Genomic DNA, 16,993 nt, shown 5'->3' on the forward strand with positions numbered 1-16,993 from the left:
TTTTAAAAAATAAAACTTAAAAATTCATGTCTTACATTTTTGAATAATTTATTTTTTAATTCGTATGAAAATGAGTGTCAAGACTAACGACGTTAAAAAATTGGGATTCACAAATGAGGAAATAAAGGATATATTAGAGGAGGCGGTTATGAAGTTAATAAATATTATTTAAGAAATTGTCAAAAATTCGCGGAGTTTTTAAATGATTTGATTATGATGAAAAATGAATAAAGATGATGTTATAAATTTCTTATATCCCACATCTGAAGAAGAAAAACCTAAAGAACCTGATGTTTTCCCTGAATATTATGAAGAACGGATTAAAGATGATGAATATGATGAAATTGAAAGACTGGAAAAAATAAGAGATGAAATAGATGAAAAAATTAAGGAATTAAGAGAAGTTGAAAAATATAATGAGAATGAAGTAGAGGGTTTAATGAATATCCCAGCTTCAGAATCAGAAGTTCAAAAATCTCATGAAGAAAGATATAAAAATTATTCTCAGAATCTAACAAAAATTTATTAGATGGTGAAATAGAAAACACTTTCAGAAGAAGGCACAAAATTTATTCATAAACATAAGTTACAATTTATTGACGATGGAGATTATCCATGTATATTACTTTCACCTCCTCTTGATTCTGAAAAATTCAAAAAAGCACTGAAAAATGTAACATATGCAACAAATACGATTAAGAAAGAAGACCATGATATTTACACAAATTATTATTTAAATAAATGTACAGGTGTTGATAAAGTTTTTGATTTGTTAGATAAAATATCAAAAGAAACAATTGGTACATATAAAATTTTATGCGATTGTGGTTTCATTATTGAAGATACTAATAATGTTTCATATGAAAGAACAGCACCGAAGGAAGACGAAGTTGAAAGGTCTATACCATTCGTTATTAAGAATATAAAAGATATGAAAACTTATAAACATTATATTTATTCATTTATTTCAGAAAAAATGGAAGCAACCCATAAAACATCATCTCATCATTTTATAGCTATTCATACATTCCTTTTCAAAGTTGTGAAATTAAATAAGACAGGAATTAGATTTAATGTATCAGGGTACGCATTCTTGAGTAAATTAAAATGTATTCGTCACGTCGCAGATGATAAAAATTTATGTGTTCTTAATTCATTTTATGGACTTTAGCCCTGGACTTTAAAAAAAATAAACTTTATTTTTATTTATTTTTTAATTTTTTATTCTTACATAAATGAACAAAAACGGAACAGCTAAAATGAATGATAATCAAATAGAGCAGAAGGTAGAAGGTTATTTAAACGCTTCTATAACATTCCTGATGGTGTTAATCCTAAAACTCGTAGAAGTTATTTAAATGAAGCCATAGATGCATATGAAGGGTTTGACATTTCATCAGAAAGTGAGAGGTTAGCAAGAATGTTAAACGTTAATATTGATTTTTATTATTGTGACCCTCAACCAGAAGACGTAGACATAAAAGGTAGACTTTCCATTAGTGGAATCAATAATGATAGATCCAGAATTTGAAACAGTAAATATTTTATTAACACAGAGTCCATGTGGAAAACTTCACGCTGACAGAATTACAGACGTTGAAGCACTCACAGGATATAAAGTTTGCCCCTTTTGCAAAGAAGAAGTTATTCTATCCGTGATGACCAGAAAGGAAAAACCAAAGAAGATTTTTAAAACATTGTGAGAAATGTAAAGAAAATAATGGAAGATTAATTCAAGACGTTCAATTGCAAAACACACAACAACCATATGCACCACATATCACGAAACAGAAGATATATCAATGGCTATTAGCACATAATTTGCAGGAATATTATAAACCAACAAGATATTATATTACTTTTGACTTCGAAACATTAGAGACTAAAGAAGAACTTCAACTTTCTGAATGTGCAACTTTGAACGCTTACTTAAAACCATTTATGGTATCATCAACTGTCAAAATAAAGCCGCAAACGGACTCTTTGAGTCCTGAAGGTCTTTCAGACCGAAGCGGCGAGGTCGTAGACCGTGATAAAACATTTACGAGGAATTTTTGCTTAACATCAAGTGATTCTTTTATTTCTGATTGGATTGAGTTTTTATTTTCAACCTGTTCATTAGTTGCTAAATCAAATATTGAACAATATGAAGAATTAATGAAGCCGCAAACGGACCAAACGGCGGGGACTTTGTCCATACATTAAATGAAAACAAAAGGAAGCATTTAAAGAACTTTAGATGAGGAATTCAATAAAGTGAATATCATAGGTTTTAATTCGGGAAAGTTTGATTTAAATTTAATTCTTCGTGATTTAAACACTGCAAAATGGAAAATAAAATCAATGCTGGGTTCATCTTCTCAATTTAAGCAAATCATTGTAAAGAAAACAAACTGTCCATATGAATTAAGATTTATTGACATCAGAAATTATATAGCGGGTGGAACATTAGACCAATTCACTCAAGATTTCGGAAACAATAAATCACGTGTTAAATCCTTTTTCCCTTATCAATTCATCACGTGGGAAAATTACGAAGATGAATTATATAAAGGAACCATTCACGAAAGATTCATTTTATTCAGCATTAACTCAAGAAACAATATCCGATTCAGATTATCAAATATATCTCAATGATGCTAAAAATTTTGAGAATAGATTAGAATATTTTATTCATTATTGCAATAAAGACGTTGAAATTATGATTGACCCAATTGATAAAATTATTGAAGAAACATTTGTTTATAAAATTGACATGCTTCATAATCTTTCTTTATCATCGAATGCATCAATGATTCGTTACGCGTTAGCATATAAGAACTTCAATCCTAACGAAACATATCCAGAAGAAGAAAATGTGGAATCAAGTTTTGAATTAACGAAAAAGTATTGGAAATATAAAATTGAATCATATAAGAAACAAGATGAAAAAGCAGAAAGGGATACTAAAAACAATGTTTCAATGGATGACTATCAATACTATCACGATTTAATCCTTTCATCTAAATGCAAAATGTGTGGTAAAGCGTTTACATATGCTAATAAACCAACATTGGATAGAATCGATAATGAAAAACCACATACCAAAGAAAATTGTCAGTTAATGTGTTGTTATTGCAATGTCGTAAAATCAAATAAAGATGAAGATGTTCAACGTTTAAGAATCAATTTAAGAAATTATACATTAAAAAATAATTTACCAATGACTTTAGATTCAGTTGAAGCTTATCACATTCTCCGTAATGGAATTACTGGTGGTCTATCAAATGTTCAACATCGTGTTAATCTTAAAGGAATCACGCACATTAATAAACTTTCATATAATCCAGAAACTAAAACTGTATCAAATGAGGACACCACCAACATTATGACTCATTTCGTTGGTGTTGACTTTAATTCATTATATCCTTCATCATTTTCATCTAATCCTCATGATTTCATTCAATATACTGACCATAAAATGTATATGCCGGGAAGATTGAATGGTGTTATCATTTGTGATACAGCAACAAAGAAAGCAAAAGCACTGGGAATATTAGAAAGAAAAATACTTTATTCGTGGCTGAAGTAAAGGGTCACATTGATGAAAAATACATTAATGATTACATAAACTTTTTACCAATAATAAGAAACTTAGATATTATCACAGATGAAAAAACAATTGGCAGTTTTATGTATAATTACATGAAATCAAACAATCTACCAGTTGACCAGAAACAGAGAAATTAACTCAGTTAGCATCAACACACAACCAATATCAACCATTTTCTTCTTATTATCTTTGGTATCTAATAGACAGATTTCATTTTATCATTGATGATATTCAATCAATTTTAACATTTACGAAAAACACTTGTTTTAATGAATTTGCGAACGAATTTATGAACGAAAGACAAAAGGCTGAATTAGAAGGAAATAAAGGAAAAAGTTTATTTTGCAAGATTTCACTTAATGGATCATATGGTTACGATGCAATGAATACACAAAATTACGCAAAGACTAAAATAATGAATGCACAGAAGGCACGCGTTGCATGTATGTCAAATAAGTTTAAAAACATAAGAGAAATAGGTGAAGATACGTATCAAGTGATGCTTAAAGATAGATTTTATAGATGTGATACATGTTTACAAGAGGCATTCTTCACTTTAGATAACGCAAAATACTGGTATTTGGTTTTCATTTATGATTTTATGTATAAATGCATGAATGTTAATCGTTTTCATTTCATTGAAGGTGATACTGATTCATCTTATTGGGCAATCGCTGGCGACCCAAATCTTCCTAACACTCAAGCATTTCAAGCAATTGTTACTGATAAACAATTTTATGATAAAAACATTTACAAATTCGCACCTTTTGATTTCTTTTGTTTTAATGAGAAATTTAAACCTAAATTAAAGAATAAAGCTGAAGAAAAAGCACATGAGAAGAAGTTATTGGGTTTAGCAATTGAGAAACAAGGTGATAACATGGTTGCTTTATGCCCAAGTGTTATACATCATTCAACGTTCAATTGATGGAAGTGATTTTAAAAAGATTGCACAAAAAATGAAAGGAGTTAGTTTACGACAAAATAAACAATTAACACCTAAAAATTATTTGGATATAATAAATGATAAAGTGATATTTGATGGTCAGAATATTAATTTACAACTTAAAAACGGGTCAATGACTCGCTTAACAATTGGTAAGACTGCATTAACAGGAGCACACACTAAGGCTGTGTGTTGTGAAAATGGATGTTGTATGCCATTTATTTAATAAAATGCCACAGAAGAGACAAAAGGAACCGTTAATGATGTTTTTGATACTATGATTCAAAGAGGTGGGCACCCTTAAAACATTTATTTTATTTTTATATAAATGGATAACTCAGATTTAGAAAATTTAATTGATGATTTAGTACTTAATCAAAAATTTCTTAGTTATTATGATTTAAAAGCATATCTCCAAAAATATAATAATAATATAACGGGTGATGATATGGAATATTATTATCCATATTATAAAAATGAAATTTTGAAATATCATGATAGAATAATTTCTAAAATTAAAGACAAAATTAAAAATAATGAATATTCAAAGGGAAAAACTAAATCACAGCTTAAACAGTTGAAAGATTTCAAAAATAAAGTATTAACAGAAGAAGATATTGATGAATTATATAAATTATATAATCCTGAGCCGCAAAAGCAAAAGGAGCAAAAACAAAAGGTGCAAAACACCCAGGCCCTTCAGACCATAAATGATGCACAAGCTTTAATTTATGATTCATTAGTTAAACCATATTCAGCCCGACTTTTAAATGAAGATCAACTTTTGGAATTCATCCTTCAACATAAACTCGAAGCGGGAAAGTATATTAAACCTTTATATACAGCATATTTAAAACAAATGAATAGAATACATCCAGAATTAATGAAGGAAGGAATGAATTCCAAAACTTCATCATCCAAAATCAAAGCAGATAAAATTAAACCACTTGCAACACCAAAACCTCTAACGACAGTACCTGCAACACCAAAACCACCTCCTCCTTCAGTTAATCCTTCATCATTCACTTTATTATATCCATTTCAAACATTAAAGAAACAAAAAGATTTTAAAAAGGATTTCAAAATATTAAATAAACCAACTGACCCAAAAATTCAACCGTTAAAGGAAAAATTTGGTCGCCCTTCATTTGCACCATATCCATATTCATATGAAATCGATCATTTAGAATATTCAAAAGGAAACGTTACTTATTTATTTACCATTAACATTAACACCAGATATTTATATTGCATTCCAGTGAAAGGGAAAACAGAACAGGAAACAAGAAGAGCTATTCAATACTTACTAGATCATGAAAGAGTAGATAATATCAGGGGTGATGGTGATAAAGGATTTCAGGCAGCTATGACTCATTATTTCCCACAAATTAATTTTTACTTTTCATCCTCTCCATATACGTTTCATAATAAAATAGTTGATGCGGTAATGAGAACTCTTAGAGATGCGTTAGGGGTTAACGGTCAGATATACTGGGATGGAAATCATGACTCCATCATACAACAGTTAGTATATTATTACAATAATACATGGCATAGAACAATAAACATGAAACCAGTGGAAATGAAAAATGATATTTCAAAAGAATGGGAATATATTAGAAAGCAAATGGAAAGGTTGAATGATGTTAAACGTGAACAAATTAATTCAGGACTCATGAATTTTAAACAAGGGGATAAAGTTTTGATTCATCTCGATTATGGAAAAACTGATAAATCAATGACAAAAAGAAGACGAAGATTTGACACAATAGCTGAATTTGTTAGATATATTAACGGCAATGCATTAGTTGAGGTTGACAATAAATTAATAGAAATTCCGATTTATTTTATTACTCCATTATATTTAAATAATATTTAATTTTTTTATTTCGTAAGAAATGAGTGACAACGAAGCATCAAGAGTCCAGACAATGAATATAAAAAGAAACTAAACAGAATTAAATCAAAAATATGCTATTACAAAAAGAAGCCACAATGCGGTGGGGTTGAAAACGATAAAGAGAGGAAAGAAATAATCGAAAAATTAGAAACTTACCGTTCAATCCTTAAACTGAGTGAAGTAAAAATAAAAGAATTTAATAGAATAAATAAATTGATTGGAAGAGATGAATTTAATAAAGATGAATTTTTAAACTCAATCCAAATTTAATTTTTATTCCTCTTTGACAACATCTCTCTTTCCATCATTACTGCATAACCACATTTTCTCAATTTTAGTGGTTTGTTATTTTTAACATGTTCTTGCATCATTTTTATCATTTCCTCCCTTGTTATGATTCGTGGTAAATTTTGAGCTTGTGGGGTATTCATTTATGATAAAAATAAAAATTTAAATTATGTCGTTTGCTCTTTTGGAGCTCAAGACTTTCAGTCCGTTCTAAAGTTTGAGACAACATGACATTTTGACAACAACACAGGAAATAAATGTTATCGTTTATGTTTTCATTAATGATTTTAGGTTATTCAATAATTAATTATTTTTGAATAACTGGGAAATAAATTTACGTCAAATATGCAATTTATAAAATCTTATGTCGACAGGCTACGTAGCACAGTGGTCAAAGGTGGTGTTATGGAGGGGTCAGGGTCTGTGGTTCGAACCGCGACAGCGCCGTATTTTCTTATTTTCTTTGTTTGTCTTGTTTGTCGTGAATAAAAAGTGTCATAAAAGTGCTCTATCTTCCACGGGAATAAATAAAAAATTTACTTTATTTCTTCTTTATTTCTTCTTTATTTCTTTGTTCCCGTGGAAGAAGGGTTTTGCTGTTTTTTCTCAGCCGAAATCAATGATTTTTTCATTTTTGGAATCCTTAGCGAATGAGGAATCTTTTCTCTCGTGGAAGCTTTGACCAAAAATATAATTTAGGTGAAGAGGTGAGATCTCACCTGTTTTTTCACCTGTTTTTATGGTAGCAGTGAAATAAAATTTTGTTATCAGTTATTTTATCATCATTTTATTAAGTTCATCTTTAGTTAATAATTTGAATGGATTCGCTAATGTTCCACCTTGAGTCACAACACTTACCCTGGCTAATTGTGAAGAACCTGGGATAAGTACTCCACGAAATGATTTCATTGGTATCATTAATTTAGAAATAGTTGGCTTAATTAATTTGGTCATTTATGATAAAAATAAAATTGCATAATTTAAATTTTTTTCTTTCTCATTTTCTCATTTTTCATTCTGTTTTGGTTTCAGCAACTTTTCAAGTTGTTGTCTTGTCAGTAACTTTAATTTTAACTTTGGATCAAATATTGGGTTTCCATCTTTATCTCTTCCAATAACACCATATGGTAGAATCTTCATTTATACTAAAATAAAAATTTAAATTATGCTGTTTGCTCTTTTGGAGCTCCTAAAGTTTGTTTCACAAACATTGAGCGTTCATTGAACTCTATACCATGCGAATACAGTCATAAATGGTGGCATGTAATCTTTACTTTGTCCCGTTGTTTGTGTATATCCTGAAACGCGATGTGTATGGTTTCCTTCTCCCTGAGTGTCACTCCAGTAACAATTTATGGCAAACTTAACGTTGTCTTTAACATCATATCCTTTACCTTTTGTCATTCCTGACCAATCCCAATATCTATGCTTATGCCAACCCGCTTGAGATGTGCTTAAATCATGTAGTGACTGTGTGCAGGTAAATTTTCACCTGTAATCGTTTTACTTCCCCTGTTTCCTTTGAAGAGTTTGCACAATACAAAAACCTGTCGACTATTTGTTCCCATGCACCAACACCAAACATTGCTTGAGGACCTCTCACATCCATAGATGTATAAATAGAACCTACTGGGTTCATTAAATCAAACATATGAGATAATATAGGATTGTCTCTTTTGAACTTAAAATATAGTGTAACTATTTCGGGTTTCTTCTGGTTTGTGTCAGAATATTTTTTATAATATAATCTTATGTTTTCAGGGTATGTAAAATCTTGACTATAATATTTATTTTTGTCATCTATATAATAATATACTATTCTCGTTTTTTCTATTGCATTATATCTTTTATATCTATAATAATCTAAATATAATGTTTGCTTTTGTTCATCTACATGCGGCGTTCTGACATCATCTCCATAGTCGAAATAATACGGTGCTGGAGCTACGTTAGACAATGTCATATCTGTCATTTCATAAACTCTTAAATATTTCTTTTGTTCGTCTCCATATAAGTTTAAGTAACAGTTGTTGTCTAATGGAACTTTAACTTGTGTACCATCATTCTTTATATAGCCTACATACATTTCATTGTTATTTTTCGGAATGAGTTTATACCGTATACCATTTTTTAAGGAGTGTACAAACTCCCATCTAAAATATTTATTTTCTTCATAGACGGAAAAGTCACCAGCAATAGTTTCAATATTTTTAGTTGTTCCTATCAAACTTTGGTATATTTCATTCACATATTCTTTATTTGCTTTCTTCTCTAACTCATCGTTAACATAAGTTTTATCTGCTTTAAGGTCTAAACATTCTGAAACCCATCCTGTATCAGCTTTAGTTTTAAGAATCTTCGATGTCCGTCCATGATACCATTCAACCCTTTCTATAATTTCATTATCTTTTTCATTAACATATTCCTTATTTGCTTTCTTCATTAACTCACTATCCACAAGTCCCTTATCTGCCTTCTTCATTAACTCACTATCCACATATTCCTTATCTGCTTTCTTCATTAACTCACTAGCCACATATTCCTTATCTGCTTTCTTCATTAATGCACTATCCACATATTCCTTATCTGCCTTCTTCATTAACTCACTATCCACATATTCCTTATCTGCTTTCTTCATTATGTCATTTAGGAAACCTTCTATGAATTCCTCATTTAAATTAAATCTTCCAATCTTCAAAACTTTAGGAAATGCATTTAATGCGTAATATCTTTGTTCTTCTGGTGGAATTGATGTTATATCATCCGTTATTCCTTTAATTTTTGAATTCATAAATAAAATTTCTTTTATATTTGATATCACTGCACCACCCTTGCAAACGAATTCAAAATGGTCATTTTTCAATACTATCTCCAAATCTCCATATTTCAACCTTTGCGTTTGTTCTGCCGTCTTTGAATTATATGCATATGTGGCGTAAGTAATGGTCTGTGCCTTAAGTTGCTGTGGTTGCTGTTGTTTAATCATTTATTATGATTTAAAAATAAATATTTAATCTGTTATCTCATCAGCTATTTTTTCTATTTGAAATTGCCATAATATTTCATTCATAAATTCTAAATCACAATCAAATAGGTCAGTTATTCTAAATTTAATATTTGATAAATCTTTTGAATGAAGAATAAATGAATTCCCGGATAATTGAAACGGATATGATAAAGAAAATATGTTTAAGTTGATGGATAAAATGTTTTGTATTGATGGGTAAGAGTTAGGGTCTAATGTTTGATGTGAAAATCTCATTGGGGTATTAACTTTATCACATTTGATTAAAATGAAATTGGAACCAGTGTCAGAATACAAAACATCCCCAACATCTTTTTCAAAATTTAATATCCCCAACAATGAACGAAGATGAGGAGTACAAAATTTAATTTTCAGCGGGAATTTAATAAGGTTATTTATTTCATCAAGTTCAAAAAGTTTATCAGGTTTTGATTTAAAATTTTCTTCATACCAAATAAATGATTCATTTAAATAACTTAAAATTGTGTTAATATCCCATTTCGTTATCACATTATTTATATACATATCATACGTTTTTTCAAGGTCATCTTTAATAAATGATATATAATCTGAAGGGTCTAAAAGAATGGGATTAAATTTACCACTCACAGAAACGAGAGTAACATTATAAATTCCACTAACTGTTAAATTTAATTCACAACTATTATTCGAAATAATATTGATAATTGACATTTTTATTACGATTAAAAATATGGTAAAGCGTTATTTTCCAGTGATAAATAAAACTAGAATAAGATTACCTCAAGAATTCATAAATTCAACGAATAAGAAATTCATTCATGTTATAAATTTCAGTGTTTTCAGAAAATATGAGTCAATGTCATATTCATCATCGGGTTATATTTCACTTCATTCAAATTTAGTTCAATCAAACCCATATAATGACCATTTCATAAGATTTTCAGATGGTATTAAAAATGTAATTGATAGATTAAAATATGAACAGATTGACAATATCGAATTTTTGGAATTTTGGTTTAAATATCCTGATGGAAAAAAGATTGAAGTTAAAGATAAAGCTGATACTATAACAAAAACAATTACAATGACCGATCCAGATAGTGGGGAACAAAAAGAAATAAAACAAACGATAGAAACTGGTGAAAGGTCAATTATTATTGATTATGATTCAAAGGATTATTATTCAATAATGTTAATGCTTGAATATTAAATAGCCTTAACAAAGAATTTTTCAAGTGATATTTTATATTCATCAACTATTTTATTATAAATATCATTATATGTTAAATGAAGTTCAGTTGTTGTTCCGTTCTTTGATATCTTAATTGTGCTAATATCCTTTATAGGATTTATTTTTGCAACTGTTCCGCAGCATGAAACCTCATCATCTATGAAAAATTGAATCTTAACGTCTGAATCTTGAACATCACAAAGAATGGCGATAATGTGAATTAATGATTCATAAGGTAAAATAATTAAACCGGATTGATCAATTAAATTTATTATTGAATCATAATTATCAGTTATTATATCACGGTAAATTTTCATTAATTCAGAATTAATGTCTATTTTATATGGCGCATTGCGACTGGAATCGTATATTCCTGGGTTCTCGATGTTTGATGAAAGAGGTGGGGGGTATGTTGGATATGTGGGGATTTCAACGGTTCTTTACCGGGTTCAGATAAAATGATTGGGTCTCCATTCTCATGGTTTTCTTCATTCTCCTCATTCTTCGGTAAGTCACGAGTTAATAAATTTGGTTGAGTTGCTGACCTTGTTAATTCAGGGCTAACATTAACTTTAACATTTTGAATAATTCGTGATTTATCATCATTTACGTTATAACCAACCGTAATCTCTGCTTTTGCGTTAGTGTTCTTTTGACTTGTGAAACGTCTTCTCATTTATAATTGAATAAAAAAAGAAAAATATATATTTAAAGTTTTATTTAGTTGTTACGGTAATATCCCAAGGTTCATCATTGTTTGCTTATACTTTCTTTGTAACTGCACCAATAATGTTATTGATATTGCTTTGAGTTTCTTCCAGTCTTATTTCATCATTTACAATATCTTTAATCATTTCATTACATGCATTCTTAAAACCATCTGATTTTTCTAATTTACGTCTATCACTTTCTTTAATTAAATCAAAGTTATAACCTTGTTGAGAATAAAGTGGTTTCTTTATCAATTCCTTGAACGCTTCTGCAAGTGAAGATGAAGAAATTCTTGCCACTTGAATTGGTTTAAATTCTGCTTTCATTGCTTCTTTCTGTTCATTGAACACTGGATCGAATAAAGCAACTTTAAAGAATTTCTTAGCTGGAATTTCAGGTCTCAAATTTGCATATTGACCATCAAACTGATTAACATATTGTGGTAATCCATCCGGTCCTTCTTCAATAGCTTAATTCTTCATTGAAATATGAATATGGATTATGACGGTATGAATTAATTGGCCATGTTCACCTTCTCCAATGTATTGTTTAACAGCTTTTCCATTCATCAAATTGCATAGGATAACATTCATTATATGCTTTACGTTTAGGATAATCATATACAGTTAATTTGTAACCATTTATGACTTTAATATTACCTCGACCATCAGTAACGAAAACTTCATTTATACCATCAGGTTTTCCATTTGGACCTGTAATGTCTGCTTCATGTGCTTCCCAATTTGGACCTTGACGTTTTGGCATATGCTTGAGCTTCTGGTAATGTTAAAACGTTTCTCATTTGTTTTACATCTTTTTGAAGACCAGCAACAATATGAACTAATTCTTTCATTCCGTCTGGAACTTTCATAGTTCTATTATACACACCCCCTTTTTGTTTGTCCCCTGTTTTAATGGAACCTGTAAAAGATTTGCTATTTCTGTCATGTTTAATTATAAATAAAAAATAAAAATTAATTATAAAAAGTTAATCAAATTTAACACATCCTTTATTTAAATCAACTATTATTTTTCCATGTTCACCTAATTGTTGATATTGTGTGTAAAGTTCATTAATGCTCATTGGTAAATTCACTTGATAAAGCATAACGTTCAACTGTTGACGACTAAAACCACTGAAAATGAAAAGTGTTGATAGATTTGATTTAATGTTTGTGCTTAATGCTTTGAAGTATTGAACAGCCATGAAGAATGAACACTGAATGTGTCGACATTGAGTTAATAACTGATTAAAATATGATTTCTCATTTGTTATTAGTTTTGATTTCACCGCATCATCTAGAAAAATGAGTGAATGCAAAAATTCTCTATCAAAATTTGAAATAGAAAGTGTTTCAAATAATTCATCCCGTTGTTTATCAATAATTTTATCCTCTAATCCTTGCTTCTTGATTGTATTATATAATTCTTTATACATTAAAAAGTTTTTTTAAATAATCTTCTGCTTCTTCTTGTGATAAATAAATAATTGGAATTTTGATTAAATGCTTTAAAGATTCAAATGTATCATCTGAAGGTGAACCTGAACGGTTGATATAAATTAACACATGTGAATGGGGGAAGTGTTAGCAATAATGATAATTTGTTTTAATATCGTTAATGTTTACCTTTATTTTGTTTACCAATTGCTGCAGTGATTGAATTTAAGTAACATTCAGAATATGGAATTTTCATTAATTTTTCCTTAGATAGAGCATTTCTATTATCACTCAATGCTTCATTAATCATATCATCTACGTATGTATTATATACTCCCGCTAATTCTTCAGAATTTAAATCCATTTAATCAAAAATAAATTTATAATTTTATACATTTCTATTCATCAATATTTCATCATATGAACTTCTATACTGTGGTGGTGTACCTGTTGGATGATATTTCAAACCTTCATCCGGTGTCCATGTCCAATACGTAGTCCTAGTAAACCAAACCTGAGGAGGATTTGTCACCTTTGAACAGTAAGTGTCATTTACACCCTGAATGATTGGATAAGCTTTCACTTGTACTGTAACTTGTGAGTTGAAAGTTTCTAATCCATCAAAGAATATACCCGCTCCATCACGTTGAACTGGAATAGTGCATAAGAATGAAGTTTTGGTCTTTCCATGTTCTAGCTAATGGTGTGCCATCATCATCATTCAGTGGTCTAGTTAATGAGTCCTCGTATTCTTCCGTGCATTCATTCACTCCATCTAAATCAGAAGCTTGAAGCATACGTGTAAAGAATATGTCACCCACTGTGGTCATCGCTTGATCGGGGAAGTTTCTGGAATCTATAGTGACCTGAAGACCTCGAAGCATTGGATTTTCTAAAACTGTTCTTTGCATTGCATTCTTCGGAAATGCTAACACAACATCTGTAACATTATGAAGAGCGTATGAGAAATCTGAACTGATACCTTCAGGAGTGATGCAACCTCCATTTAGTGAACGAACGTCAATATGTTGAGCTGGAATCATGAATGGATCTTCCTTACTGAATAAACGTGGTATTGCTTTAACTGATTCTTCAATTAAACCGTATCCTGGTGTAATGCATTTATCCTCTAAACTTCCATCTTGTGCATGAAATAATAACGTCTTCAACTGTTGCGTCAGCAGATGTGGCGGCTAAGCTTGTAATTAATTTGGCAGGAAGTCCGATTTGTTGGAATTTGCGATCATATTTATAAACATGATTCATAATCTTTTCATAATTTTCATCAGTTATCTTTTCATAAACGTAATTTTGTAAATCAGCAACTCTTAACGGGTCAACCTGACAAAATACTAAAGTATCCCTGAAAACATAATATTTAAGAATGATTTCACCAAATGATTTAGGATAATCATCGAACGCCTGAAATGCTAACAAATCATTTACTGGAATAATCATATCAAAAGTGATATCAACTTCTTCATTTGCTTTCTTGAAAACTTTGAAGGGTCAATATATTTACCACATACTGAGTTATCATATTTTTGAACATTATTATATAACGAATGAACAAACTTTTTAACTTTCCTTTCTGATTTGGTTTATATGTTGCAAATGCGAAAGATTCACGGGCGCAATCCATCTGAAGATAACCGGCATCACCTCTTTCGGTTTCTACTTCTAATTGTTTAAAGCTTTGATTTGATGATTTGTAAACCAACGAATAAACGCTACATTTAGCGGCATCACATGTGAAAGCTTTATTTGAAACTAGAGTTGCTCTAACTTTGCGTTTAATATATGTGTCACCTAATTGGTTCACATCATGAGCCGGATTTGTAATTCTTAAATGAGTTTGTTTATCATCAAAATATGGAGCATCAGAGTCATAGCATGAACTTTCAAGTTCTCTATAATATCTTCTTCCGTCATTCTTTGCAAATATTTCATTTATCTTTCGAATGAATGAAACACATTTCCATTAATTGGTTGTGTTGGCACCAATAGTTAGTCGTCATTTATTATTAAATAAAAAATCAAAATTAAAAGATGAAAATGAATTTTAATTTTAATGAAATAATCAACTATGGCTGCAGGATTCTTTAAGAAACTGTGGGATAAAGTAAAAAGAGGAGCGCATAAAGTTTGGGAAACAGTGAAGAAAGGAGCAAATTGGATATTTAAGAATAAGAAGCAATTAGTGACATTGCTGAATCAATAACACCAAAAGCTGCCCCAATAAGAGAAATATTAAATAAAGGAGAAAAAGTTTATCAAAGACTACAACCAATACTAAGATAAAAATAATATTTATTTATTTTTCCACTATTTACCCCCTATTTTATTAAGTATTCCTTCAGCAATTCCACCAATTGCGTTACCTGCTTGTGCTCCCATCGCCGGATTACCTGCTTTAGTACCTAATACTCCACCTATGATAGTTCCTGCCGTTTTCGCTACTGGTGCCAAAAAGTTTGCAACAGGTTTAATAACCTTTTTATAAACCCAACCTGCAGCTTTCTTAATTCCATCCCATAATTTTTTAAAGAATCCTGCCGCCATTTTGATTTAATATTAATTAAAAAATATATTTCATCACTTATATTCTAATTTTTTTAATGATAAATGAAACCGATTTTAAAAATAAATGAAACAGAGGAGGAAGAAATAAATGAAAGTGAAAATGTTCAACAAAAAATAAACGTTGTTAAACCAATTACTGAAATAAAAATTTTTTCATCTGTTGATGAATTTAATGACTATTATGCTAATAATAAAAAATTATTTGAAGAATTGACAACATGTAAATTGAATAAAATGTTTAAAGTTGATGGATTCAAAATTTCAAAAATAAAAGGAGTGGTTAGTTTGAAATCTATTCCTCAATCAAGAATCACCTCATTAATGAAAATTGATGATTTAACAAAAAGAATAGAAGAGATTGAAGAAAGAATGAATCAAATAATTGATTTCATAAATTCAAATAATCATTAGTTTCTTAAAGTTCTATGTTGAACTCATCAAATTCATCTTCATCATTACCATTACCTTTAGCGAGTTTATTTACTCTTTCAACTTTATCTTTTGATAGTCTTTCGTTTAATTTTTTCTGAAGTTTTTCGTTACCAAGTTCTAAAATTTTACATGGATGATATTTAAACCCGTTAAATTCTTTTTCCTCAGTTTTAATCATTAATCTACAAAGAACTTTAGTGAGGTGGTTTTGTTGTTTAAACCATTTATCCTTAATATTTGTTATAAATTCAATATCCGGAATTAATTCCCAAATTTTTGAATTTTCGATTAATTTACCATCAAATGCAAAAGCAATAGGTTTAATATTAAACTTCCCTTTATAAAATAAACTTTGTATGTAATCATCAAAATAAACGTCTACTTGTTTAACCTGTGTGAGAATTGGTGAAAGTTTATCCATTAATTGATTCACAGTCACGAATTTTGAGCTGTTCATTTCATACAAAATAAACAAATAAATTATTCAAAAATGTAAGACATGAATTTTTAAAGTTTATTTTTTTATTTTTTTTATTTTTTTTATTTCATTATGTATGGGTTTAGTGTAAATGTCTTACAATTTTGAAAATTTTTTAAATCTTGATTTATTCAAAAACGTAAGAATAAAAACCGTAAGAATCATACATTTTTTACTTCATATGTTAAAAAAAATGATACAAAATCGCTCGATATTGTATGAATTCTTACGTTTACAAAAAAAGTCACAAAACCCGCATTATATACTACTATGGGAAATGTTCTGAATTCTTTAAATCTAGTATGTATGAGAGAGTAAAAGAAATTAGAAATAATTATTTTCATGAGTAAAAGAAATTAAAAATTCATGTCTTACATTTTTGAATA

The 16,993-nt window shown here is 29.4% G+C and overlaps 2 protein-coding genes and 2 pseudogenes across 4 annotated transcripts, besides 1 other annotated feature; 2 read left to right on the forward strand and 2 right to left on the reverse strand.

Moving 5' to 3' along the window:
• Positions 1-16,993: part of a mobile genetic element that runs on past both edges of the window.
• TVAGG3_0102560 lies at positions 1,942-3,017 on the forward strand (annotated as a pseudogene). The gene has a single exon. A coding segment is annotated over exon 1 (1,076 nt).
• TVAGG3_0102570 (phage tail repeat-like family) lies at positions 8,330-9,364 on the reverse strand (the record flags this gene model as incomplete). Its single annotated transcript, XM_051222833.1, has 1 exon — positions 8,330-9,364. A coding segment is annotated over one exon (1,035 nt), but the record flags the coding sequence as incomplete, so codon positions are not given.
• TVAGG3_0102580 lies at positions 15,201-15,415 on the forward strand (annotated as a pseudogene). The gene has a single exon. A coding segment is annotated over exon 1 (215 nt).
• Positions 15,440-15,676, reverse strand: TVAGG3_0102590 (N-acetylmuramoyl-l-alanine amidase family; the record flags this gene model as incomplete). The annotated part of the gene is made up of 1 exon (XM_001295048.1): positions 15,440-15,676. One exon carries the CDS (start codon positions 15,674-15,676, stop codon positions 15,440-15,442), a length of 237 nt encoding a protein of 78 aa, XP_001295049.1.

Source organism: Trichomonas vaginalis, chromosome IV (genome assembly GCF_026262505.1).
Source record: "Trichomonas vaginalis G3 chromosome IV, whole genome shotgun sequence".
Classification (NCBI taxonomy): Eukaryota; Parabasalia; order Trichomonadida; family Trichomonadidae; genus Trichomonas; species Trichomonas vaginalis.